The sequence below is a fragment of the Dipodomys merriami genome, unplaced genomic scaffold (assembly GCF_024711535.1).
Source record: "Dipodomys merriami isolate MVZ:Mamm:240054 unplaced genomic scaffold, mDipMer1.0.p SCAF_783, whole genome shotgun sequence".
In the NCBI taxonomy this organism is placed as follows: Eukaryota; Metazoa; Chordata; class Mammalia; order Rodentia; family Heteromyidae; genus Dipodomys; species Dipodomys merriami.
The window spans coordinates 130,404-156,909 of NW_027206383.1; the positions used below are offsets into that span (position 1 = coordinate 130,404).

General features: G+C 58.0%; 2 protein-coding genes across 13 annotated transcripts in view; one reads left to right on the forward strand and one right to left on the reverse strand.

Annotated features, from left to right (window-relative positions):
* The window catches only part of LOC138818858 (meteorin-like protein), a 38,515-nt gene extending 14,807 nt beyond the window's left edge, over window positions 1–23,708 (reverse strand). Inside the window, exon 1 of one of the 2 annotated variants that reach the window (XM_070010010.1) lies at window positions 23,584–23,708. The gene's annotated coding sequence lies outside the window, so the exon portion shown is untranslated. Of the gene's footprint in view, window positions 1–1,009; window positions 1,104–23,583 lie in introns of those variants that run through there. The other variant, XM_070010011.1, reaches the window with a different exon arrangement.
* A 213-nt stretch (window positions 23,709–23,921) lies between these two features.
* Window positions 23,922–26,506, forward strand: part of LOC138818857 (queuosine-tRNA galactosyltransferase) — a 98,786-nt gene continuing 96,201 nt past the window's right edge. For all 11 annotated transcript variants that reach the window (XR_011369235.1, XR_011369236.1, XR_011369237.1 and 8 more), the window contains exons 1-3: window positions 23,922–23,991; window positions 25,346–25,462; window positions 25,551–25,650. Coding sequence is in view for 6 of the 11 variants with exons in the window: in XM_070010005.1 (XP_069866106.1) it covers window positions 23,944–23,991; window positions 25,346–25,462; window positions 25,551–25,650 (265 nt within the window). In the remaining 5 variants the exon portion in view is untranslated. The remainder of the gene's footprint in view (window positions 23,992–25,345; window positions 25,463–25,550; window positions 25,651–26,506) is intronic.

Here is a 26,506-nt window from a genome sequence, read left to right on the forward strand (position 1 = left end):
GCAGCGGGCGGACCCACCCCGCGGACGGCGGCCGGCGCCGGCCCCAGGCGTCCCGGGTCGGGGCGCAGGGGCCGCGGGGCTCTTTTGTTCTGGGGCCGGGGCGGGGAGCGAGGCCCCTGGGCGCCGGCCCCGGCCGTCCGGCCGACCGCCATCCCGCCGCCCCGGCCCCGCCGCCCCGCCGCCCCGCCGCCCCGGCCCCGCCGCCCCGGCCCCGCCGCCCCGCCGCCCCGCCGCCCCGGCCCCGCCGCCCCGCCGCCCCGCCGCCCCGCCGCCCCGGCCCCGCCGCCCCGGCCCCGCCGCCCCGCCGCCCCGCCGCCCCGCCGCCCCGGCCCCCGCCGCCCCGCCGGCCCGGCCCCGCCGGCCCGGCCCCGCCGCCCCGGCCCCGCCGCCCCGCCGCCCCGCCGGCCCGGCCCCGCCGCCCCGCCGCCCCGCCGCCCCGGCCCCGCCGCCCCGGCCCCGCCGCCCCGGCCCCGCCGCCCCGGCCCCGCCGCCCCGCCGCCCCGGCCCCGCCGCCGCCGCCCCGGCCCCGCCGCCCCGCCGCCCCGCCGCCCCGCCGCCCCGCCGCCCCGCCGCCCCGGCCCCGCCGCCCCGCCGCCCCGCCGCCCCGGCCCCGCCGCCCCGGCCCCGCCGGCCCGGCCCCGCCGCCCCGGCCCCGCCGCCGCCGCCCCGGCCCCGCCGCCCCGCCGCCCCGCCGCCCCGCCGCCCCGCCGCCCCGCCGCCCCGGCCCCGCCGCCCCGCCGCCCCGCCGCCCCGGCCCCGCCGCCCCGCCGCCCCGGCCCCGCCGCCCCGCCGCCCCGCCGCCCCGGCCCCGCCGCCCCGCCGCCCCGCCGCCCCGCCGCCCCGCCGCCCCGCCGCCCCGGCCCCGCCGCCCCGCCGCCCCGGCCCCGCCGCCCCGCCGCCCCGCCGCCCCGGCCCCGCCGCCCCGGCCCCGCCGCCCCGCCGCCCCGCCGCCCCGCCGCCCCGCCGCCCCGCCGCCCCGGCCCCCGCCGCCCCGCCGCCGCGCACTCACCTCCCCTTCCAGCCGCACCGGTCGCTGGAGTACTGCGCCCCCGCGCCGCGCAGCAGCGCCAGCAGCAGCAGCAGCCGCGGCAGCGGCGGGGGGCGGGGACGGGGGCTGGCCGGGGGCGGCGTGGCCCCCGGGCGCCCGCACCGCGCCCCGCATGCTCCGGCGCGTTCAGCCCGCGGCCCGCGGCCGCCGAGCAGTCCCGGACCCGACGGGCGGGCTCCGCTCGCAGGCCGGTCACGTCGCGCACTCCCCGCGGTCCCCGCGCGGCCGCCCGCCCATCCCCGGCGCCGGAGCCTCAGGAGCCGCCGCGAAAGTGCGACGACCGCCGCCGCCGCCTCAGCCGCTGGAAGCTCTGAGCTGGCGAGTCGCGGGTCCGCGGTCCCCGCTCAGCTGGGAGGCGGGCCGGGCGACCGCCCCGCCCCCGAGCCGAGCCCCGCCCCCGAGCCGAGCCCCGCCCCCGAGCCGAGCCCCGCCCCCGAGCCGAGCCCCGCCCCCGAGCCGAGCCCCGCCCCCGAGCCGAGCCCCGCCCCTGCAGGCTGCCAGGACCCGGCCCCCGACGGGGCCCCGCCCCCGAGCCGAGCCCCGCCCCCGAGCTGAGCCCCGCCCCCGAGCTGAGCCACGCCCCCGAGCTGAGCCACGCCCCCGAGCTGAGCCACGCCCCCGAGCCGAGCCCCGCCCCCGAGCCGAGCCCCGCCCCCGAGCTGAGCCACGCCCCCGAGCTGAGCCCCGCCCCGAGCTGAGCCACGCCCCTGCCGGCTACCAGGGCCCGCCCCCGCGCCGGGCCCCGCCCCCGCCCTGGCGCCTCTCTTAGCCCCGCCCTCTGACCCTGCACCGTCCCCCCCGGGGCCCAGCCTCCGCACCCCGCACCCGCGCTGCCCCGCTCCGTCCCCGCCCACCAGCCTCCGCACCCGCACCCGAGCTGCCCGCTCCGTCCCCGCCCACCAGCCTCCGCACCCGCACCCGAGCTGCCCCGCTCCGTCCCTGCCCACCAGCCTCCGCACCCGCACCCGAGCTGCCCCGCTCCGTCCCCGCCCACCAGCCTCCGCACCCGCACCCGAGCTGCCGGTCCTGGTCCGGAGTGCCGCCCTGCCCCGGACCCCCGCAGGGCCGACGGCGGACTTGGCACATGGGCTCGCACCCCGGGCCCAGTCCCTCGAGGGCCCCGGGCCGGCCGAGGGGAGGGGGAGGGTGGGGAGGGGGAGGAAGGAGGAGGGGAAGGAGAGGTGGGGAGAGGTGGGGGAGGGAGGAGAGGGAGGAGAGGAGGGGAGGAGGAAGAGAGGGGGAGGGGAGGGGGGAGGGGAGGAGAAGGGAGAGGGGAAGGGTAGGTGGGGAGGGGGAGGGGTGAGGAGGGGAGGGAAGGAGGGGGAAGGGGAGGTGGGGAGGGGGAGGGGGAGTGGTGAGGAGGGAGGTGGGGAGGGGGAAGGGGAGGTGGGGAGGGGGAGGGGGAGTGGGGAGGAGGGGAGGAGGGGGAAGGGGAGGTGGGGAGGGGGAGTGGGGAGGAGGGGAGGGGAGGAGGGGGAAGGGGAGGTGGAGTGAGGAGGGGCGGGGAGGAGGGGAAGGGTAGGTGGGGAGGGGGAGGGGAGTGGGGAGGAGGGAGGAGGGGAAGGGGAGGTGGGGAGGGGAGGGGGAGTGGTGAGGAGGGGAGGAGGGGGAAGGGAGGTGGGGAGGGGGAGGGGGAGTGGGGAGGAGGGGAGGAGGGGGAAGGGGAGGTGGGGAGGGGGAGTGGTGAGGAGGGGAGGGGAGGAGGGGGAAGGGGAGGTGGAGTGAGGAGGGGCGGGGAGGGGAAGGGTAGGTGGGGAGGGGGAGGGGGAGTGGTGAGGAGGGGAGGTGGGGAGGGGGAAGGGGAGGTGGGGAGTGGGAGGGGGAGGTGGAGTGAGGAGGGGCAGGGAGGAGGGGAAGGGTAGGTGGGGAGGGGGAGGGAGAGTGGTGAGGAGGGGAGGTGGGGAGGGGGAGGGAGAGTGGTGAGGAGGGGAGGTGGGGAGGGGAAGGGAGAGTGGTGAGGAGGGGCGGGGAGGAGGGGCAAGGGGGAGGAGGGGCAAAGGGGAGGTGGGGAGGAGGGCGGGGGCGGGGAGGAGGGGGTTCCTTTCCTGCTAGCCTGAGCTCGGGACCCCTACATAGCCCGCGATGAGCCTGCGGTCCCTTTTCCAGGGAGGAGGCATTTCCAGCGCGCAGATGGTTAGGGAGCCTGGTACCGCCTCGGGTGAGACCCGGAGTCGGCTGGGGGCTGATGGCTGCGCCCCCGGAGCTGGGAGAGGGATGACAGCATGCACCTCTGGGCCCCTGTGGGATGCTGAGGGGGAAAGCGGGAGCCCCAAGGACACCACTCCATCTCCTGGAACTGACCAGGCCAGCCTGCCAGTGGAAAGCGCTGGAGCTGGGCTCCTGCCTGGAACACACGGTGACACCGCCCGGGTCCAGCCAGGTTTGAAGCTCCAGGCTCTCTCCAGGGAGCCACTCCCCCCCAGCCCACCTCCCCCCCACCTTGGCACTAGACCAGCCCTCCACCGGGTAGGGGTGTGAAAGAGAGCCTAGCGGAGCCACTGGGCCACCGAAGAAAAATACCTGCTGGTTGCACATTTGCAGCCACTCTGTCAGCAGTGTCTGTTACCCAGGGCCGTCTGGGTGCGCTGTTTTCATGCAGATCAGCCAGCTCATCAGAGACGGCTGGTCACAGTCCCAGGATGGGGCTCTGTGATTTGGTGGGGTACTCAGTGGGCTGTCCTTATCCTGAGACGATGGATGGATAGAATACAAGCCTGTGAGCATCTGTGAAAACCATGGAGCACGTAGTACAAGACTGAACCAGAATGTAGACATTGGCCTTGATAGTATTTATTGTCAGACCTACACAGTAATGCAGCATGATAATCACAGGACACCTGGTGTGGAAGGCAAAGGTAGGTATTGATGAGTTCTCTCTACCATTTGCTCCGTTTTTCTGTAACATAAAAATATACTAATTTTTTTAAAACAAAAAATAATCTGGATAAGAACAAATGCTTGCCTGGGAACAGTTCTTGGAAGAATCTTATGGGGCACTGGGAGGGAAGCCCTGCGTCCAGGACATAGGATCCTCCTATAGGGTCCCTAAAGCAAGAATTTCCAGATTCCATCTTGCTGAGCCTTTAGCAGCATGGGGTGGGACAGCAGCAGAACTGGTTCTCGGACCCGGCCCTGGGATCCTGCACCCTCTGGCTCCTGGGAAGGCTGCACATCCTGATACTTCTGGTCCAGCAAAGCCTTTGGCCAAGGAGATGTTCCCACAGATGGGGCTCATGGCCAGTGATGTCAGGCTCCTGGAGAAGAAGGATAAGGTGGGTCTGAGGGTGCCCACCAGCCACTGTCCCCTTCAACTCCAGGATCCTGGTGAAATGACCCTGAACCCACATGGGTCTAGCCAGCCCCAGTCTGAGCTCTCCGGAGGTCCCTGTGGGAAGTTGCTTGAGAATGGAGTCTAAGGATAGCTGAGAAGCCAATTCCCAAGCAGCGTTCCACAGGCTAACCCTGGGAAGGAGTCCCATCGTACCTCTCACCCCACTGTGGGAAACATGAGTTCACAGTGATCCTCACGACATTGGCAAAGGGTTGGTGTTCCTTCTCCACCATGGCCCATCAGAATGCTGTGGCTGGGTGGCAGAATGGAAGAGTTCCATTCTCTCTATCAGGGAATCTGGGGGCAGGATCAGGAACTTTCCCATCTAGTGATTATCTTGCCGGAGTCCCATAACCAGGCTCAGTGGTGTTAACAGCAGATCCCCACGCTCATCCCAAGTGTGTCCTCGCTACCACAGAGGAGGCCCATGTGAGTCTGAGTTGAGGCATGGCTCAGAATGGCCACAGGGCTGAGTCAAGTGGGCACTGGATCCTGCATTTGTGCTCTTCTCCATGTTGCCTGAGTCACTTGCCACCCACACCAAACCAGTAAAGTCCATGGCCCAAAGCTGGGGCCAGTCCCTCAGCTCCACACCTTCTTCATCCATCCGTTCACTCAACACCTCCTGGACAGAGATCTGCAGCATTTCCCCATAGGGCTCTGGGTGGACAGTTACTGCTCACCCCTACACTCATGCTGCTGGCTCTCTGCACGTCTGACAGCCCTATCTAGCGTCTAGCTGCATGTCAAGCTATTACCTCCATGAACAGATTCACCTGCCACAGTTAGTCCCCTCCTGAAGAGGGTAGGATAATTCCCGCTGCATACCCTGACCTGTGCCCGGCCAAGTCCAAGACAGAGATGTCAAGACATGAACTTCCACATTTAGGGATCAGAGTGGCATCTTCAAGCTGTGGGGGAGGGGGAGGGAAGGGTGTGGGTATGTGTGCCTGCCTGTCTGTCTGTCTGATCTGTATGTGTGTCTGAACTGCAGGCTGGCACATTTCAGGGGGGCTAAGCCTAGGGAAATAAACCTCTTGAAGACTTTCTGTATACTAAGGTACACATAAGCCCTGTGGGCGGTGGGCGGTAGGGCTCAGATGTCTGGATCCCACAGGCTGTGGGGTTGGGGGTCTATTTCTAAACTTCAGCTACCTACAGAAGAGCAGCTCTCAATTCCCAAGTGATACGGAATTCTCCATATCGAGGTACTACACCTTATTCTCAGATGGGAGCTAGTAACTGGAGATCTCTCAGAGTTCCATCCGGCTATTTCTCCACACTCATGGGTGCTCACATGTCCCCCAACAGCAATGAGACCTTGATCCACAGGCACAGCCCAACAGATGGCAAGTGCTTGTAGGTTCTGTTGTCTTGAGGCTTGGAAGGTATACTGACGGCTCTTCTGTCATCCAAAGTGGCAGTCATCTGAAGCTGCTCACTGAGCATCACTGTGCTCCCTTAGGCTTGTCCACAAAAATGCGGAGTTTCTCCCAAATGAGGACAGTAGTTTCCTTCTTCGCATTTTTAAACCATGAGAAGGCCTGCCGGCCGCGGCTCTTGCTTTCCCTTGGCATCCGTGTGAGGACACCCATCCTACTGTCTTGCTCAGCCCTGACCCCCAGTCCTCTGTCACTCCAGTGGTCCCCTTCCAGGCCACTTGTTGACCTTCTCACAGGGACGTGTTTATCAGGACCGTGGTCAGATGATGCACCCAGAGCCAACGCTTGTAATTTAACATTTAGCAACTACAGTAACGTGTAATTATGACATGAAACAGCTCATGGAAGCCCAGCCAGCTTCAACCCAGTAACCTTCAATGTGTAATTCTTCACCTAGCTCCTCCCTAACCTCATTTGCCAGCATGTTTTGCTGTCTGAGTCAGAGAAAAGGGGGAGAGAGTTGCAGCTGGAGCAGCTGACCAAAAAGCTCCTCAAGTCATGAGCCTGAGCCTCAGGCCCTGTCATGGCCCCAGATCAGACTTCAGGCCTGCTCTGACCGGCGTGCACCCTTGGAGTGCACACTCTGTGGCGTCTCTGTAGTCTGGGCAGTTCAAGTGGTATTATCCCTGTCATCGCTGTGGTGTGTGGCCGCTGCTTCACCAATCCCACACTTGGCCCCTTCCTCCTCCTGGCCAAGCATCTGCCACAATTAAGGAGGGGTAGCGACGGCAGAAGGTGATAACACATGTGGAGGCAGAAGCTCGACAGGCAAGTGGACCCTAGATACGGCCTGCCAGGCACACACAGAGGCCGGGACCAGGACCGCATGGAGGAGTGCTCGGCCATCCATGCGCCCAGTCCCTGGGCATCAGGATCACTGTCCTGAACCAGCTGATGACACAATCCAGAGGCCAGTGGTAAAGTTGGAAGCTAGAAAGTTCTGCCCTAGCCAGACATGTAGAGAAGTTGAGCGCTGGGGCTGGAACTGAGGATAAGTTCCCTTCCCAAGGATGCTCATGGGCACCTGGCCCTGGAAAAGCTAAGAATATTGGTAAGCAGAGGAAGGCAGCAAGAAGTGAGCCCAGGGAACAGAGTGGAGTGTGGTGAGGCCGCTGGAAGGCAGAGACAGAGCCGAGGTATTTCCGGCTGGCCTGGCAAGACACCAGGCAGGGGTCCAGCTCTCTCACTGCGGTGGAGGAACACAGCCGACGAGTCCAGAAGGAACGAGCCTCCCACTCTCCTAGGGAACAGGACTGTCTCCTGCCAGATGCCCTAGGTGTGTGCCTGAAATATCAGAACCTTGTACGTTCTCATCTCACAGGTAATAAGGGCTGCGGTCGGTGAATTTGCTTGAGTAGACACAGATATTTTCCCCAAGCCACTTAGGGGCTGTGAAGTTTATGACTCTTTGGTCCTAAACACTGGGCAAGAACCGTGTCTACAAGAGTGATGTATCTTGATCTAACAGCGCACGCCACAGACAAGGAGCCACACAGAGATGCCACCATCAGTGTGGGGAAGTGTGTTCTGTGGCTCATGTTCTCAGTGTGGGCACTGGGCCATCTGGGAGTCTCCATCTGCTCTTAATCAGCTGATCAGTGAGAGGGCAGCAGTCCCCAAGGGTTTACAGGGGCATGGGGCCTTATGTCTGGCCTCGGACCATCCCGAACAGGTGCTGGCCCAAGGGGAGGCAGTGACTGTATCTGTATCCTGGAAGCCAGTGCTGCCGGGACCCACCTGGGTCCAGATGGAGGACTGGCGATCACTGCCAGGCAGAAGCCCCTAATTTCCTGCAAGTGTCTAGATACGAGGAAGACTCCTGCCAACCCTAGTCTTTGGTTCTTTTTTTGGGGAGGGGGGGTCCGGTCGTGGGGCCTGAACTCGGCCTGGGCGCTGTCCCTCAGCTCTTCAGCTCAAGACTAACGCTCTACCACTTGAGCCACAGCGCCACTTCCGGCTTTTTTCTTTTTGCTTATGTGGTGCTGAGGAATCGAACCCAGGGCCTCAGGCATGCAAGGCAAGCACTCTACCACTGAGCCACCTTCCCAGCCCCCCTAGTCTTTGGTTCTATGCAGAGGAAGATACCTCCTAGACACAGCAGAGACTATGGGTAGCCGGGGATGTTGGTCTCTGTGCCTAGCACTATCCTGAATAAGGCCACGAGGGTCTCTACAGCTCAGTGCCCTCACTGGACAGAGCCAGAGCCCTCTGGGCCAGTCATTTCAGGGAGCCTGAACCCTGCAACTGAGCAGTCATCTGCCTGGAGCACAGCCAGGAAGCTGCCCATACACAGAGGAGGGCCTTGACGCCACCTCCCTCCTCCATTCTGTGGGTGTGGATCGGCTGAAAGGAACTGGATGGGCGCTCCACAGCAGACAGAGGCAAGCCTGAGCACTGGTGACTCAGGCCAGAGGTGGCAGCTGTAAACACCTTCCACGGAGAACCTGTCAGTGAGGTCTGTCCCCACCCATGTCATCAGCCCATCCGGTCTGTCCTGGGGAAGAGGCCAGCCCAGGCCAGGGCGGCTCAAGGTCTCCCCCACCTGGAGGACTGACAGCAGGCCCGCATCCCTGGGGAAAGAGAGCCAAGAAGAGGGTGCCCTGAGGACAGGCCCTCGATAAGTATGCTGAGACCGGGAGAAGGCAGGCGCCTCGCACCCACTTCCCCAGGGGTCCCCTGGACAGTTTCACCCCAAACCAGAGCACAGAGGACAGGGAGGCTCAGCGTGTCCCCAGCCCCGTAGCCACGTCACCGGTGTGTATGCCGAAGGTCTCGGGGAGGGGAGCTCAGGCTGACCCTCGGGATGGGGCTTCTCCTCAGCCTCCCCCCTCTCTAGAGACAAGGGGACCTCAGGGCAGAGGGCAGGTGATGAGGCCCCTGAGACGTGGCCCTAGAAAAGGCGTCCAAGTCACACCCCAGCTCTCCCCTGCTCTCCCCAAAGCCAGCGCTGTGTCCCACAGAACCTTCTGGAAGCGAGAGCACAAAGACGCCCCTTTGTCTGAGGATCGTGGACTAAGCACTCAGCTCTTAGTTCAGACTCAGGACAGGCACAGGAGAGGCTGCTGCTGAGGTCTGACGCCTGGAATCCTAGCCGCTTGGGAGGGTGGGGTCAGGTGGTGTGGGAGTCCATGAGACCCTCCTCACCTGATGTCTGGGCAAGGTGGCTCACACCCGTCACCCCACAGTGACTGAGACAGGAAGACACCTAAAAAACACAGATCCTGGAAGCAACACCTTATCTCAAAAGTGACCAGTACAAGAAAGGTGTGGGGGCCTGCCTAGCGAGCACAAGGCCCTGAGTTCAAACCCCAGTATTGCAAAAAACAGACAAAATAAAGACAACCAAGCCGAGTCAACGGAGCCATTACAGACCCCAGCCCTCTACTCCTCATACCCACCCAGTGCCCTGTTCCCTCACCAGACTGGGTCCTCCACAGATGTTCTGCCTGGCCCAGGCTAGGCAGGAGCTGGACCCTGGCCAAAGGCCTTCGGGCCTAGACCCCAGTGTTGAGCCTCCCTGCAGCCAGCATTGATGGGCACACACCTGCAGGGCTCCTGGTGGAGACTGGGGAAGGGCAGCATATGCCACAGTGCCACAGGAGGAGGAAAACGATGAGGCCATGCCAGCCAGAACAGAACTACACATTCTGACACCAGTGCTTAACAACCAGTCCGTCTTCCCAAAGACTGACCCGTGGCTTATACGTGATGCAACCTACGGGCCCCTCAATTTTTCTGCAATGGTTAGGCTTTACTGTGTGGCAGGAAACAAAGTTCAAAAGAAGGGGAGATAAAGGAGAAAGACTGATTATCCAGGTTCTGAAGGGAAAGGCAACTCCAGCCGGGGCCCTGCCTACGATCAGGCCTGGGCACTGCTGACAAGTGAGGAGCATGCAGGACCCCAAGAATGCCCACCACTGGGGAGTCGCGTGGGACCTGGTGGGCTGATGAGGTCAGAGAGCAGCTCCAGGGCAAATGGAGGACTCAACTACTGCCCAGCAGCAAGGTGAGATTTCCATTTGTCTGCGGCACTTGGAGCACAGATGCCCTCGGCTCCCAACGTCTCCACTGCCCAGCCATAACCCCAGAGCCCTGGCCCATCACCCCAGGCTGAAGCTAAGCTGCTAGGGCCAGCCATTTCCTCAGTACTTGCTGGATGGAGTCTCTTTATCCTCAGCCTGTCAAGCTCCCCTCCCCCCCCCCCCCCCCCCCCGCCCACATCCTGTATACCTGTTGAGTCTGGTACTCTCCCTCCTGCTCAAGAAAACAAGTAGAGATATTAGGATTTGAGTCTGGAGCTTTATCTGAAATGTTTTTTTTTTTTTTTTTTCCCCAGCTGTGGAGCTTGAACTCTGGGCCTGGGTGCTGTCCCTCAGCTCTTCAGCTCAAGGCTAGTGCTCTACCACTTGAGCCACAGTGCCAGTTCTGGTTTTCTGGTGGCTTATTGGAGATAAGAGTCTCACAGAGTTTCCTGCGCAGGCTGGCTTTGAACCATGATCCTCAGATATCAGCCTCCTGAGTAGCTATGATTACAGGCCTGAGCCACCAGCGCCCAGCTTATCTGAAATGTTTTGGAGTATACTTCCTAACTAGAAACAGGAATATGCCTATCAATAACAGGGGAGGACAGTCCTTCTGGAGGTGTGGGGAGAAAGGAGGCTTTTCCTATGACTTCCCAGCTGGCCCTGTGGCTGGTGTCTTCTTGGGCCTCCCTGTGCTGCACTCACGGGGCCTGTTTAGGGTTCCTATGGGGTTTGGTCCACAGGATTCTCATTCACCTTCGACTTACAGAGTGCTCTCTGTGGAGCACCAGTGGGCTTCATGCTGGTACTGGTTCATGGGGCAGGATCTGGACTCCAAACTCAGTTTCAAAAAGCACATTGCAAAGTTGGAGGATGGATGGCATGGTTTCACGAGCCAGGGTCCAGGTCTGACCCAGGGGTACAGAGCCCAGCAAGGTGCTGGCTGGCAGCACAGTGGAGGAAGGAGAGAACAGTGCCAACAGAAAGCCTCCCCGTTGTGCCCTTACAAACTTAGTTTTTTGTTATTATAAAGGTGAGGTGCAGAGGGGGTTACAGTTCCATTAGTCAGGTAGTGAGTAACTTTCTTTTTGTACAATGTCATCCCTTCCTTCTCTCTCCCAGTTTTTCCCTCCTGTTCCTACCCTCAAGTTGTACAGGTCATTTCCCAGTGTCTAGTGAGTACCACTGCTGCCTTTGTTCAGCCTCTGTCCCATCATTTCTGTGCCGTCCCAATGAACAAACATGACAAAAAGAAAAGAAAGGAAATACAGCAACAAAGAAAGAAACCCTGTCTTCATTTCCTGGAGGTCATTTTGACAAATATTTTTTTATATGCTCAGAGGCATACAGGCATTGAGTCTTTGTGATCCTCTCCTAAGAGTATCCTCCTTCGGTCTCACTGTGTGAGTGCCTGAAGTCCTGTATAATTTATTATGCCCTCCATAGCTTCCACATATGAGAGCAAACATGTGCCGTCTGTCTCTCAGAGCTTGGCTTGCCCCACTTACCATGAGGTCCATCCATTTCCCGGCAAATGACGTACTTTCTAATGGAGGTGTAAAATCCCACTGTGTAGAGGTACCACATTTACAGGAAGTCCTCTTGTGGGTACTTGGGAATGTTGTCTGTCCTCACTTCCTTGAATCAAGTGAGGGTGGGCAGGGCGGCTGCCATCTCCTAGTGACTAGCATCTAAATGTCCACAGGTCATTTTCCTGGCCACCTTCCAGGCCTGCACATCTCATCGTCCCCTTCCAGATTCTGGGGCCCCATGGACCCTACACCATCAGTTTAGCCAGTGAACTGGGAGCCTAAAGGCCAAACTATCCTCAGGAAGGTGGTCAAGCGGTGCGGATCAATGGACGGTCTGTCTCACCCCGCCTCTGGGGACTCTTCACTTTTTCTACCAGAAGGCTTTGGAGCTGCATCCCCGTGTCCCCCCCCCCCATCCCCTAGAGGGTGTGTCCTGGTCCCTGGGGCCCAGCAAGGCCTTATCAGCCTCAGCTCAGCCCCCAGGGTGATGTCCATGAGGAAGCTGTGCTGCTGGTCTCACCTGGCCCTGGGGCCCTGAGTCTCTCCCCGTGCTTGGGCCCCACGGCAGTATTCTCTCTGAGGAAGTGCCCTAGTCTGACCTGGGAGGTTCTGTGCTCACAGCCCACCCGAGGGAAAGGCCAGCCCTGGCCTTCCTGCCTCGGAGGGCAGGGAAGGAGCCACTGGGCAAACCAGCATGGCAGCACGTGATGCCACGTAGAAGCCTGTGCAGGCAGGTACTGGTGTGCTCGAGGGCCAGGCGGTGGGAGGAAGGACTGGTTATGGGCCTGGTTCCAGGCCGATGGTACGCCAGTACTCTAGCACCCGAGTTAACTTTGTGCCAGGGAAGAGTAGTTGCCAGGGTCTGATCCTTTCCCAGAAATGTCCAGCTCAGAGAGCCCTGGGCAGGACTGCATGACAGCACTTGTGAGAGGGGAGGGCCACCAGAGCCCTCCCTGGGGTGACACGTCGTGGCCCTTGTCATGGGGCTAAAGACCGTCAAGGTGAGAGCTCTGTGGGGCTGTTTTCCCCACACATTGCCAACTGTGTGGGTTTTACTCAGCATTTGTTCCCTATTTTCTCTACTTGTGCACACATAATTTCCACACATCATAAGCAACTCTGGTCAGTTCCCGTTTTAAGATCTGGTTTTAGGCAAACTTTAGCAAAGCTTTCCTCCTGAAAAGGGCTAGCTGGGAACGATGCCTCTTCTGTGTGAAGAGGGCCCTGCTGGTCTCCTCAACACGGCTACTGTGGAAGGGACTTCAGCCTGTTTCATACCCGTGGCAGGCTCAGGTTTCGGGAAGCTCTTTCCTTCAGCTAAACCTCATGTGTTTCCTGTACTTCCAAAATGGTCCAAGCAGGAAGTACTAAACCTCAGAAGGCAAAAATAGCTGAGATTTTCCCAACCTCTGTGGTTCCAAGATACAGATCCACCCTGTGGACAAATGCCTCCATTGTGGGTTTACTGTGTCTTGTCATTTTAAATCTGACCTAAGCCCGCTTCATGCCCCAAAGAACTACGTTAGACTTTTCTTAGCTGGGCCAAGCAAGAGGCTCCAGTCTTCAGCCGACCTCACTCAAGTGACAACCTCCAGCAACAAGACCTGGCTAGATAGAAGGTGTGAAGCCAGTTTCTAGTAGGCCTCACACACCTAGGCCCAAGCCCCATGCAACCAGAGAGGCTGGTGAGGAGGGATGCCATGGACTCTCTGTGACCACAGTATGGAGGAGAAGCAGGTTCCAAGAGAACCCTGCCTGGCCTTCCGATGCAGAGACCTGACCGCGCATCCTACCCCAGTCATCCACTGTTTCCAGCACACAAGCCAGAGGTGAAGACAGGTGAGTCTGTGCTGCGCTCAAGCATGCAGGTCCAGCCCATCACCTCCTTGGCAGGGAAACTGGTCCAAAAATTCACCCTGCAGGCACACACCCGAGGGCTGCCCATGGTGTGTGGCCCAGATGAGGGATCCCTAGCAGCATGTCTCCCCCTCTTGCTGTGGTAGCAAGTGGCTCTGAGCAAGAACACCCATACACCATTGGTGGGTAGACGAGAACCAAGAACACTCAGATGGAAACCTCTAGCATGTGGTACCCTGGGCCAAGCCTGAGATGAAAACATGTTTTCTTTGTATATGCACACATACGATATATATTGGCAATAGTATCTGAAGCAGGTGGAACCCTGCAGGCCCGAGTCCTCGGTGATGGCGTCTGCATCAATTCTAGGGAGTACAGCTCAAATGGGACAGGAAGACCTGGCTAGAGTCCATGGAGAGGTGGAACACTGCTGGGCAGGAAAAATCCCGCTTCTCTAGAAAAACAGCAAATAGCTCAGCATATACATCATGTTTCCTTTGGCCCAGGAACCTCTTAGGCCCAAATACCAGCTGTGCCCTCGTTCTCCCCTTGGGTGGCTAGGTCTCAGTTCTGCCTGCCCCGCTCCCCATGCTGACATGACAGTGCCATGTCCCCTGGTGTAGACTGTGCCCAGGTCCTTTGCTGGCTGCTGGGCTCACTGCCCAAGACCCAGGAGCTCTGTGGATTTAAGATCTTCTGTACTAAAACGAGGCAAGTTCCAGGTCAACCTGGGTGAGCTGGTCAACAGGTCCACAGTCCCATAGAAGGTGGAGTTCAGTCTCTGATCTGCCCGAGCTCACCAGGCTGGCAGGGAGCTTACCCATCCCGGTCACAGATGAAACACACTGGAACAAGAAGTGTCAAGAACAGAGACAGAACTCCCTCCTTGGTGATGTCCTGTCCACCTTCCCACGGCTCAAGTGGCTGGAAGCCCTGACTAGTGCATCCTCCAGCACCCTGCGTCAGGATGATATCCCAGAATGACTCCCAGATGTGAGCCCCATGCCAGCTTGGCCCAGAAACATGATCGCGAGGCTCCACCAGCTGAATTCCCCATGACACTTTCCACCAACAGTATCTACTGCCATTTGTTGTGCTGAAGTCGGCACTTGGAGGGTGGGTTTTCACGAAACCCTTCATTTGTTCAGATCTGCAAAGATCCCTCTCAGCATCCTCCAAATCTTGCAACTCTCTGACTCACCAGTACAGACAAAACCGGGGTCCTCATACCAAGAAACCTAAATTCCTAGACACTACTATGGAGTTTATAGCACATCCAGGGTTTTGACCAGTGCTGGCAATTTTTTTTTAAGGAAAAATGCAAACCTGTCCCTCAACCAGTGTGTGAGTTGTGCTGTGGTTTGGGTGTGTCCCCAAAGCCATACATCTGTTGGTGCTATTTGGAGGTGGGTCCTCTGGAGTAATTAGGGTTCCACGAGGTCGTCCGAGGATGTCATCAGAAGCTTATACGCAGCAGGAACTGGCTGTGCTGCCTCGTGTTTGTAGGACCAGGTACTTGGGAGGCTGAGATAGAAGCGTCATTTGAGCCTAGGCACTCAAGTCCTACCTGGGCAACATGAGATCCTATCTCAGAAGGAAAAACAAATTCAGATTAAAAAAACAAACCTTGCTAATAGCATACTCTACATGTGATATACTTTCCAGGTTATAGCCTTCCCAGATACTGGTGCGACGCACTCAGGTTTCTAGCCTCCAGAACCATGTGCTACATAACTTCTTTATACATCATCCAAGCTGTAGTGTGTTCAGCTGTAGCCACAGAAAACCCAGACCGGTCGACAGAGAACAGAAATCTGTTAGTGGTTGATTGAAACTTGTAGCTTGCTGAATGGCTGAGACAGACTTCCAGGAGCCACAGGGTTTAGGGAATGACAGCCCTTTCTTCCAGTCTGGTAGTGCCCAGTGCTGCCTATTACTTACGACCTCTTATTCTAATACATTCTCATTTGCAAAGCACAGTGGCAGGCATGTTCTGAGATATCCCCATATCTGAAGTGTGTGTGTGTGTGTGTGTGTGTGTGTGTGTGTGTGTGTGTGTGTGTGTGTGTGTGTGTGTGTGTGTGTGTGTGTGTGTGTGTGTGTGTGTGTGTGTGTGTGTGCGCGCGCGCATACGTACGCGCGTGTCTCCATGTGCACATGAGGCTTGAACTCAGGGCACAGGCCCTGTCCCTGAGCTTTCTCTAGGCTAGTGCTCGCTCTACCTTGAGCCACAGCTGTGCTTCCTGTTTAAATTAACTCGGCCTTATTTGTTTGGTTTCATTCCTTGAAGACTATGAAACATTTTAAATTTGCACTGACTTCACCTCTTCAGGAGTGACAACCAGTACTGCTGTGCGTGAGTGTGCATGGCCATCTGAGAGAGCTTGACAGTCCATGTGTCCAGACAGAGAGGACAGCCCCCCGCTCCCAGTCTCCAGTGTGGATTCCAGGAGTAGACAACATGAGCTGGGAGAAGCCAGAAACCCATCCACATGGGACTGCCTAGTGGCCACTGCTGCCCAGCATAATGGTATGAGAATGGGTGCCCGGGCAAGGGCACCGACCCGCAGCCCCATGGACCACAGAATTATACAGTGAAAACGCTGGGAGAGCAAAGACTATTATTTTTTATCAACCCTGCTGATCAAAATACCCAGGCAATCTAAGCCAGCTTATAGACAGACATGGGCAGCATTTTTCTATACTCATAACGTGAATTAAATCTGAAAAGCACTTTGGACATTTTGAGCTATTTTTTTTGTTTTTTATTGTAAAAAGTGTACAGAGGGGATACATTATATGAGTATATTACATTTCCTATATTTTGAGATACTTGATAATACCTTTTGTCTCTAGCTGGATGTAAGTGCAGATGCAGTCTTAGTTTCTAGGTCTGGTTACACAGGTAGATTATCCTGACATGTTTGTTTGAGGAACCCTGCCTCGTGGCCACAGACTGTGTGAATGGGGCCACCACTGCCTGAATGTGAAGCTGTAGATGACTGCTCCGAGTGAGGAGCGTTCTCAGCTGCTGCTTTTCCAGAAGCTAGCCCAAGACGTTAGCTCCAATGTCCGTCTTCCAACCTGCTGCCTATGATGTGTGCTGGCTCCAGTATTTTGGCCCTTCATCAGCAACCAGCTCACATAATCACTGGTTTCTGCCAGCTACAGGGACTTGGCAGTGCACAAAGAAGACCCTGTCCCTGCCCCCACAGAGACAGTAGTTTAGCGATGGTGTTGGGGGCACTGAGCAGGACTTCCTGCAGAGGGGACAAATGGGCAGAGGCTGGAGGAGCAGAGTCAGAGGTAGCCTGAATCAACTCACAATGGGGTTGGGGCAGATATGCTGCCTCTCTGTGCCAAGTTTCACAGACGGATTTAATTCACATTTTGGAAAGGTAACCCTGAAAACTGTAAGCACAGGGGAGGAAAGAAGCAGGAATACCCGGGAATACTCAGGGATACCCAGGGAGGCTACGCCCAGCTGACCCAGGGCATGAAATGACTATGGCTGGAGGGGGTGGTGTAAGATGGCGGGTGTTTAGGTATGAGCTGGCAACAGATGGGGGATTCAGGGGTAGCTGCTGGTGTAGGACACTGGGAGACACCATCAGCGCACAGGGAAGGTGGCTCAGGTACGCAAACTGACTCCAACCGCACTGGTGTCTTGAGCCTAGGGGCTGAAGGATTGTGCCTCCATTTGCAAGTGTCTGAGCTGAGTCCTCACAACTAGGACCTGAGGTTCAGTGAGCACCACAGCAAACCCCAACCACAAAGATCAGACAGGGCCTGCTACACGTTTGCTAAGGTTTTGGAACACAAAGGAAGTGTTTCTACAGAGAGCCAAACTGGCTGTGGAGTTTTACCGTAGCCTGCAAGCATCAGTGCGCATACTAGCTCGGCCACGGGCTATCCAGGCTACCTAGGTAAGCCTAGGTAGGGGGAACAGTGCAGGTGCCCAGGTCAAGAGTCAGCTACAGGTGCTCCACAGACCACCCTCATCCCAGTAGGTCCTGAGGCACTGCACCTAGAGGCAGGAGCAGGTTCTTCCCCAGTGACTTGTCCTTCATAGCATCATGGGTCCCTCTGAGGGCACAGCTGGGACTCACGACCACTCTTTGGCCATGCAGGGTCTTGGGAGTGAGCCCTTGGTTCTGCATGTGCACAGTAACAAACGCATTCTTCAGCCCCAGCCAGGCTTCCCCACCCCTGCCACCATCCCATGAGGAGGCTCCTCTGTGCTCCCAGAACTCCCTGTAGGAGAGCTACCTTGCCACACAATGTCTTAACTACAGCCCTCTCTTTGCCTCTAGGCTGTGGTGGTAACCACTGAGAGAAAAGTGCTTTTATCCATTCACAGTGCAGCACACACTGCATGAGGACATGCAAGACAGCCAGAGGCACTCAGTGTAGTGCCGCACCACTCAGGTTAGACTCAAGCTCTCAGAGCCTGAGCTCTCCTGCTTGAGACAGCCTTGGGCTCAGAGCTGTGTCCCAGGACCTGGGCTGGACATCCACTACTCTGCATAAACAGGTGCACAGCACAGAGCCCGGTCATTCAGGGTTCACGCAGGTTCACAACTAGTGTCATAGCACACAGTACTACTAGTACACTGACATCCACGGCCCAGAATAAGGCTCACAGCAAACTAATCCATGACTGGGCATTTCTTGAGGCTCATGGCTCAGTGTCCTAGCATTCTGCAACTCAAGTCCACAGCCAATACTTTATAACTCTGCATAAAGTCAGGCTCCTCACAGTATCCTGCTGAGAATACTCCAATTTTTTTCTGTGGACACTGTGACCTTCGTGGCTTACAACCTACAGTGTGGAGATGGCTCTAGGCCAGGGCTTTTTGGAGCAGAGATGAGGGGCCCACTGTTGGTGCTTCCCAGAGCATGCTCAGGAATATCTGATGGTCTAGTTTGATCTACCTTCTCCTGGCTTGGTGAATCAGGTAGGTACCTACTGTATCCAAACAATCCAGTGGTCACATGTACACACTGAGAACAGCATGAGAATGTGTAATATACCACTGATCATGGACATCAAGAAGTCAAAAAGGCCCACGTCGAAACCAGTGCTGAAGGGGGTGTTAGTGGCTGTACTGGCAAGAACCCCGCCATCTACATTTGCCTGGCAGTAATGGCTAGGATGAGCAGCATGGTAACCAGGTGTACCCCTGCATGTACCGATTTAACTCTTGTTCAAGGAACAAATGATGCCCCCATTTTGTGCAGGTGATGCAGGCTGATATGGGTGCAGTGGCTGTGCTGGGCTAAAGGGGTACTGGACAGGACAATGCAGAGCTGAGAGGCTACACTACCGGCTTTATTCCTAGCCAGGCTACTGTGCAGAGGTGTTAGGGAACATTTCAATAAACAGGCATGCCATGCCCTGGGATCATAGTGGCTGAAGCTGGGCCGAAGTTGTCTCAATACTGACACTTCTATCTCCACTAGTCTTTCTTCAGCAAGCTGAGAGTCAGCTGGGGAAGGCCCGTGTAGTCACCCTGAGAAGTCCTGCTAGGAATGGACACAGGACTCCTCACAAGAGTAAACTCTGGCAGCTAAATCAGTAGTTCTATGGCTTCTCTCTTCAGGTCTTGGAGAATACAAGTTGCCCCTGGTATTTCCAGCCTCTTGCCCCCATCTGCGTTCTCAGATGTGGACTGGTCTCAGCTCCTTCTCCCACACATGAATGTTTTTGGACATGTCATCTCATGCCAGTAAGTCCCATAAAGTTGCCATTACAACCAACGTTGAGACATTTTTCTGTTCACAATCAGGGTGACATTTCATTGAGTACCAAAGGTTACTCAGCCAGAGCTGCTCCTGCCCTAAGTCAACCGGACAGCTTGGCTCACTGGGCTAAACCCAGTGCAGCCCTGATGTGACCTGCCATCCACCCGGACTTGGAGCAACCTCTGGTGCTATGTATACAACATGGAGGTTTATTTTGTTTGATTATTTTTTTCCTGGAAGTTCTTGTGGTTTTATCGTCTTCTTCCCGCCCTGTGTCAGGCTCATCCAGCACATCCTGTCCACCCTGGTTCTGGGGGTGACCTCCGCCGACTGAGCTGGCCAGGAATCAGGACACCTATGGATGTTGCCACCCAAAGGGCAACCTGGCTACAGAGCCGTGACTTCCTGCTTCCCTACTAAGATGGACGATTTCCTGGGATTCTGGGGAAGGCTCTGCCTCTGGCCTCAATGGGGATACTGCCAGGAGAGCCCACAGGTCCTGGCCTCTGCTCCTTGTCCCTCTCCCTCTTTCCTCAGTCTCTTGGAACACCAGCATTCCATGTGCAAACCCGACTTGGGCTCTGTTTTCTGGCCTGATGGGGAATCCAGGCCAAGACAAACATTCTCCACGAAGCTGATGCTCACATGAGATCCAAATGTCTGGCTTCACTGTTAATTAAATGCTTCCTGCAACAGGAACCTCATCCCTTCCTGCCCAAGTCAGGGCAAGCGTCCAGCCTCTGGCTTTAGGTCATTTGGGTTGTGCAGAGCTTTAATGATGATAATACTTATGAAGTGCCTGACATTTAGAAAATGCTTAGGCAGGGGTTGGGAAGGTGGCTCAGAGGTAGAGACCTTGCCTTGCATGCATGAGGCCCTGGGTTCAATTCCTCAGAACCACATAAGCAAAAAGAAAAAAGCCGGAAGTGGTGCTGTGGCTCAAGTGGTAGAGCGCTAGCCTTGAGCGAAGAGCTGAGGGACAGCACCCAGGCCCAGAGTTCAGGCCCCACCACAGGATCCCAAAAAAGAAAAGAAAATGCTTAGGCAGTGGGGTCTCTTGTCCCTGTCAGAATTTCTGACAATGTAGGCAGTTGCCACCTTGGGCAAGGTGCTAGGTAGCATCTTAATCCTTACAGAGAGCCACAGAGCTTCCCCATTATTCTGTCCTGAGACAAAACTTTAGGGATCTGCAGTGTCACCACCTACAGTCCAGGCTCTGTAACTCAGCTTCCTGCCCACAACCCCAGGAACACCTGCTGCATGTCCAAACCAGTGCCTGTGGCTTCCAGGAGCTCTGAGTGGGAGGGTCCTTCTTCCAGAGGCCAGCCACAGAGTCAGAGTTGCCTACCACAATGGCTGTGTAGAGAAATGAGATGGGCTGGTGGGCCCCTAGTAGGATCTGTCCCTCAGTGTTGATGTGGCCACTCCTAAAAGAATGGCTGAGGTAGGACAATGTTCAGGAATAAATGGAAACCATTCGGAGAGCAGGGGATAAGGCCTGGCCTGCCACCTGGGTTCTCCTGAAGGGCTATTCCAAATCCCACCTTCTCTGATGGTCCAGCACCATGCTTGTGGCTGGAGGTGAGCAGCAAAGGGTTTGGCACACACAAAACCCAAGGGGCTGGCCCCAAGTCAGGTGCACACCACAGGAGTCCCTCGTAGCCACTGCAATTCCCAGGTCTAGACTGAAGGAGCGTGTGCTAGGACAGAGTTCATGGGACTACATCCACCTTGGGTCTATTGGCCTAAATCCAGAGCCAGTCACCACCACAATGTAGAACAGCAGAGGCTGCCTTGTGCACCCGTTGGTTTTCTCCTCAACCACTAGTGTGTTCTCTGGATCAACTGGCTGCATGTGCAGTCTCCTGTGGTCTAGGCCTTCATTACCTCCAAGCAGTACCCACTGCCCAGGGAAGTTGTGTCAGAGTTGTTTAGATTTGTCCCAACTGCAAACTTGAGGACACATGAAGTTTTGGAGCTTAGATTGTCACAAGAATCCGTATGGCTCCACGTTAAAGCTTGAACTCAGTCCTTGATGACACTGTATAGGTCAGACTTTCACTCCCAATCCAGGAGTGCTACACACACACACACACCATGGGCCTTCAGCAAGTGTCTGCCTCCTGTGGCAATACCATTTGGTGTACCTCTTAATTTAGACAGATGGTGTCTTAGTCCATTAGGGCTGCTACAGCAAATTACTTTAGTTCAGATAATTTATAAATGGATTTAAGTTCTCACAGTTTGGAGGCTGGGAGTTCCAGATTAGGACACAGCAGATTCAGTGTCTGGTGTGCGTACCTTCCTCACAGATGGGACCTCCCGAATGTCCTCACAAGGTAGAAGACAGGTGAGGCTCCCTCATGCCTTACACTGATCTTGTTAAGTGTAAGACACTATGACCTGAGCACTCTCTAACATCTCCTAAACCCCAGCATCAGGACATGGGTTTGGGATGTGACATTCAGATCCCAGTGCTGATCCTCCCTACCGTGGGCCATGGGCAGATGGCACTGAGTCCTCTGAATGCAGCTTTCTTTGCCAGTATTTGCACAAATGGCAATTAAAAATTAATAAGCTCCCCACTCAATATTCCCAAAGCTTCTGGAGTTTTGCGTCACTTCCCTTTGGGTGTCTATGCAACTGTTTGTCCTTTATCACATCTTTCTTTTCTGACTTAAGACTCCACAGTTTCAGTCCAGTAAACCCGAATACACCTCATCCCCCTGGTTCCTTACCAGAGCTGTGCCAGTCCTGAAAGCCAAGTCTAAGTCTCTCGGTTGGCCTTTCCAGAAGACTCTACCTTAAGTAGAATGACCCCAGGCCCCACACACCCTTGGATTTTTAAACCATCACCTCCTATCACTGTGAATTTCTAGTGCTTTCTGGTATTCTGTTTGCAAAAAGGAGATTCCAAGTTGTGTAGGGGAAGGTGTGAAAAGGAAATTTCTGGCTTCAAGAGATGTGCAGGAAGCAAGACACAAGCAGCCAGGCCCAATTCCAAACACCCCCTGCTGTGGGAGGGCCAGAAACCAGCTGCAGTTCCTTATCTCTGACCCCTTATCTCCAGCTGGGATGCATTCTGTTAACTAGCAAGCTACTCTTACTAAAGCATTTAAATGTAACAGTTCTTGATATATCCAAGGCATGAGGTTCTTGAAAAAAAGATTTTCAGATTGTTTTCATCAGTCTGAAATAAGTAGTTATTTGTTACTCGGGCCTTGGCCTAAGGTTTTCAATTTGTAGTCTGCGCCTTGCAAATACAATGGAATTTAAGAAAAAAAATATCGTTTTCAATTGGCACTTAAATAGAAACTTGGCTTTGTAAAAAACAGACTCTTTTTTATCCTACTTTTAAAAGGAGAAGAACTTGACGACTCAGTCATCCTGCGGCGTTCGCACCTGCGGCTGGCAGCGCCGTGGGATCCGCGCCTCCACGCCTGGCACCTTGTTAGCTGACTGGAGGGGCGTCTCACCGGTTTGTCTGTCTCCGCTGGCTCAGAGCCTCGGCCTACGGAGTAACCAGATTACAGGCCGGGCCCGCCGCTAGCCTTACTAATTCAGAGCACCTGAAACAACGGTTAGACTTCATCTGAGAGCACAGAAATCCCTGCTCAGATTCCCGAAGCCCAGCCGAGCTGGGGTGGGTGTCCGTCCTCGGTCCGCCGAGGGGGTGCGGCCTGGGCTGAGCTACGGGGGGGGGGGGGGGGGGGGAGGGAGGGCTCGGCGGAGGGGGTGCGGCCTGGGCTGAGCTACGGGGGGGGGGGCTCGGCGGAGGGGGTGCGGCCTGGGCTGAGCTACCGGGGGGGGGGGGGGGGGAGGGCTCGGCGGAGGGGGTGCGGCCTGGGCTGAGCTACTGGGGGGGGGGGGGAGGCTCGGCCGAGGGGGTGCGGCCTGGGCTGAGCTACCCGGGCTTGGCGAGGGGGTGCGGCCTGGGCTGAGCTACCCGGGCTCGGCCGAGGGGGTGCGGCCTGGGCTGAGCTACGAGGGGGGGGGGCTCCGCCGAGGGGGTGCGGCCTGGGCTGAGCTACCCGGGCTCGGCGAGGGGGTGCGGCCTGGGCTGAGCTACCCGGGCTCGCAGGGGTGCGGCCTGGGCTGAGCTACCCGGGCTCGCAGGGGTGCGGCCTGGGCTGAGCTACCCGGGCTCCGCCGAGGGGGTGCGGCCTGGGCTGAGCTACCCGGGCGACGGCGGCGGCTGCGCCCTGAGCACCAGCCCGGACGGTTCCTGAGCCCCGGGAGCTGCTCTCCCACCTGTGCCCTCGCCAGCTTCAGCTAGCAGCAAGGCACGCAGGCCCACCGTGGCTCGCCGCGGCTCTACTGAGGCTTCCTCTGAAGCTGGCGCGACGCACGCAAGCCCTCAGCCCAGCCGCGGGTCACGGGGGTCACGCCGGGCCGCGCGGGGCTGGCGCGGGGCAGCGGCCGCTCCGAGGACGCCTGGAGAGGCACCGTCGGGGCAGCCGTCACGGTCGGCCCCGGGAGCCCTGGGGAGCGCGTCCGCGTCCGCTCCCGCGGGGCGCGTGCGGGTGACCACGACGCGCAGGTGCGGGCCAGGTCAGAAACGCCGCCTCTGCCTGGGGCGGCGCTCTGGGCCCGGCCCGCCGCTCACCTTCACGAGCTGGCGCAGGGCAATCCCCCCAGACGGCTTTGCAGGCCGGGGCGCCGCTCGCCGACTCCCGCTCTCCCCAGGGCGGCCGCGCTGCCCGGCCCGGCGCGGTCCGGGCTCCGGTCACGTGGCCTGTGCCCACGCGCGCCCCCGCCCCGCGTCCGGAAGCGCCGGCCCCGCCAGGCCCCGCCCCTTCCGCCGCGCCCCGACGTGCTCCTGCGCCGACAGCACGCGGTCCTGCCCCGCCCCTCCCGCCGAAACAGCGAATCGGAAGCAACCTGGTCTCGGCCCCGCCGCCCTCCGCCGCCGCGCACGCGCCGGGAGGCGGGGCTGGCGAGGCCGAGCGGGAGGGGGAACTCGGCCATGCTCCGCGCGGGCGGCGGCGTCGGGCCGGGCCGGCCAGCCGTCGTGGTAGGTGCCGGGAGGGCGCCGACGCCCTCCTCTCTGCCCGCGTCTCCGCGCTCCCTTCTGCGCGTGCGCCCTTTTGGGGCGCGGCCCCGCCGGCGCCTTCCGGACCCCTGAGGGGCGCGGCCGCGGCCTCTGCGCCGGTGCCTGCGTCCCGGCGGACGGACCCGCGCCGCCGACCGGCCCGCCGTCTGCGGCCCCCTCCCCGCCGTGCGGGCGGCCCCGCCCCCGCGCCCCCCCGCCCCGCCCCCCGCCGCCGTCGTTTCTGGGGGCGGACGCTGAGCCCCCCTGACTGACGTTCACCCGGGTCCTGAGGAAGCACGAGCCGACGCGGCTGCTTCCTTCAGAAGCAAAGCCTGCCCGCGTCGGGGACGCCGCACGGAGGCAGCGGGTGCGGGCCTCCGCGTGCTGTGAGGTGTTCTGCCCGAGTACGGTCCAGGCCCCGAGGCCTGTCTAAATGGCACGCGGGCAGGCCCACCGAGGCGCGTGCGACGCGAGTACTTCCGGGCGCACGAGGGGTCCCTCAGGGCCGGCCCGGGACCGCGCGGGGCGCGGCGGGGCGGGGCTCGGGGAGCTCGGGCGGGAACGCCGGGGAGCTGGGGCGGGGGCGTGGCCGGCCGAGGGCGGGAACGCCGGGGAGCTGGGGAGGCGGGGGGCGTGGTCGACCGAGGGCGGGGAAGGGGGCGTGGTCAGCCGAGGGCGGGAACGCCGGGGAGCTGGGGCGGGGGCGTGGCCGGCCGAGGGCGGGGAAGGGGGCGTGGTCGGCTGAGGGCGGGGAAGGGGGCGTGGTCAGCCGAGGGCGGGAACGCCGGGGAGCTGGGGCGGGGGCGTGGCCGGCCGAGGGCGGGAACGCCGGGCCGGGGAGGAGCTGAGGACCGAAGGTGGGCGGAATGCCAGCAGCTGTACATGCACCTGCTTGGTCTACATACCAAGAAAGCCAGGAGTCTGTCCACTTTTCTTTACTCAGAGATGAGCACAAACTAACTTCTGTGGCTGCTCTTTAGTGTGATAATTACAAAGTTATAAGATAGTTGCTTTGGTGGTAGTCAGGTCCACTGGTTTTATTCCATACCACCTGAGAAGTTCTCAGTTTTGCAGGGTTTGTGAAAAAGACAGAGTTAGTGCCAGCCACCGATTTTAGGGAAAACTAAAACATTATAGGTGTTATAGAACAAAAGAATGTCAAGAGCTTCCATGGAAGGAATAGACATTTTTGTCAGGGAGTGCCTTGTCCAGGAAGCCTCTGACTTAGGCTTCTGTAGGTCAGGAGCATGATGTGGCTGAAAAAAGTTCATTAAAGCAGGGGGAGGGGAATTCAGCTCCTTACATTTGTTTATTGACTCATTTCTCTGAATTGCAGTCTATTATTCTCCCAGTCCACAATGCTGAAAAGTGGTTGGATGAATGCTTGAAGTCTGTTTTGCAGCAAGACTTTGAAGGTGCTATGGAGCTCTCCATTTTTGATGATGCCAGTAAGGTATTTATGGATCTGCTGATTGTGTGGTTTAGCCCTCCTACAAATTAGCTTTCAGGAAAGTTTCCTGACCTGCAGTGTTCACTTCTAGGACAAGTCTATGACTATCATTGAGAAGTGGAAAGTGAAGCTGGAAGATTCTGGCATCCCTGTGGTCATTGGAGGGCATGTTTCTCCCTCTCCTCGAGGAGGTGAGTAACATACTTAGGTTATTAAACTGCAGTTTAGCTGGGCATGGTGGTTCATGCCTGTAATACTAGTTATTTGGGAGGCAGAGATCAGGCACAAAAGTCTCACAACTCCATCTTAACTAATGGCTAGACACAGTGGCACATAGCTGTTACCCCAAGCACAGTGGCTGGGCTCTTAACTTCAGTTAACTCAAAAGTCAGAAGTGGCGCTGTGACCCAAGTGGTAGAGTGCTAGCCTTGAGCAAAAAACTCAGGGATAGTCTACTCAGGCTGAGTTCAATTCCTAGGATCAGGACAAAAGCAAACTACATTTCTTCTAAAATGTGTGAAGTAAGCTGTTTTCTGAAACTAGTTAAACATTCTTTAATATTCTTTTATTAAAAGTGATTTGTACCCAGACACCAGTGGCTCATTCCTGTAATCCTAGTTACTCAGGAGGTTGAGATCTGAGGATCATGTTTCAAAGCCAGCCCAGGCAGAAGAGTCCCTATGAGACTCTTATCTCCAATTAAGCACTGAAAAACCAGAAGTAGTGCTGTGGCTCAAAGTGGTAGAGTCCTAGTCTTGAGCAAAATACCGTAGGGATAGCACCCAAGCCCTGAGTTCAAGCCCCACAACCAACAAAAAAATTTAAAAAGTGACTTTACATTTTCTACAGTTGAATTAGAAAGACATTTTGTGGTCACAAAATGTGACACCTTTTCTGGCCTCCATTTTAGAAACATTTTGCCTTTCATAAAACACTATTCTGTCACAGAGTTCATTGTGTCTGTACTCATTGTCAGTAACACAGCTGATTGGTAGCACACTGAAGGACCAAGGTGGAATGCTATGAGACGAAGTTGTCCTGCTGTCC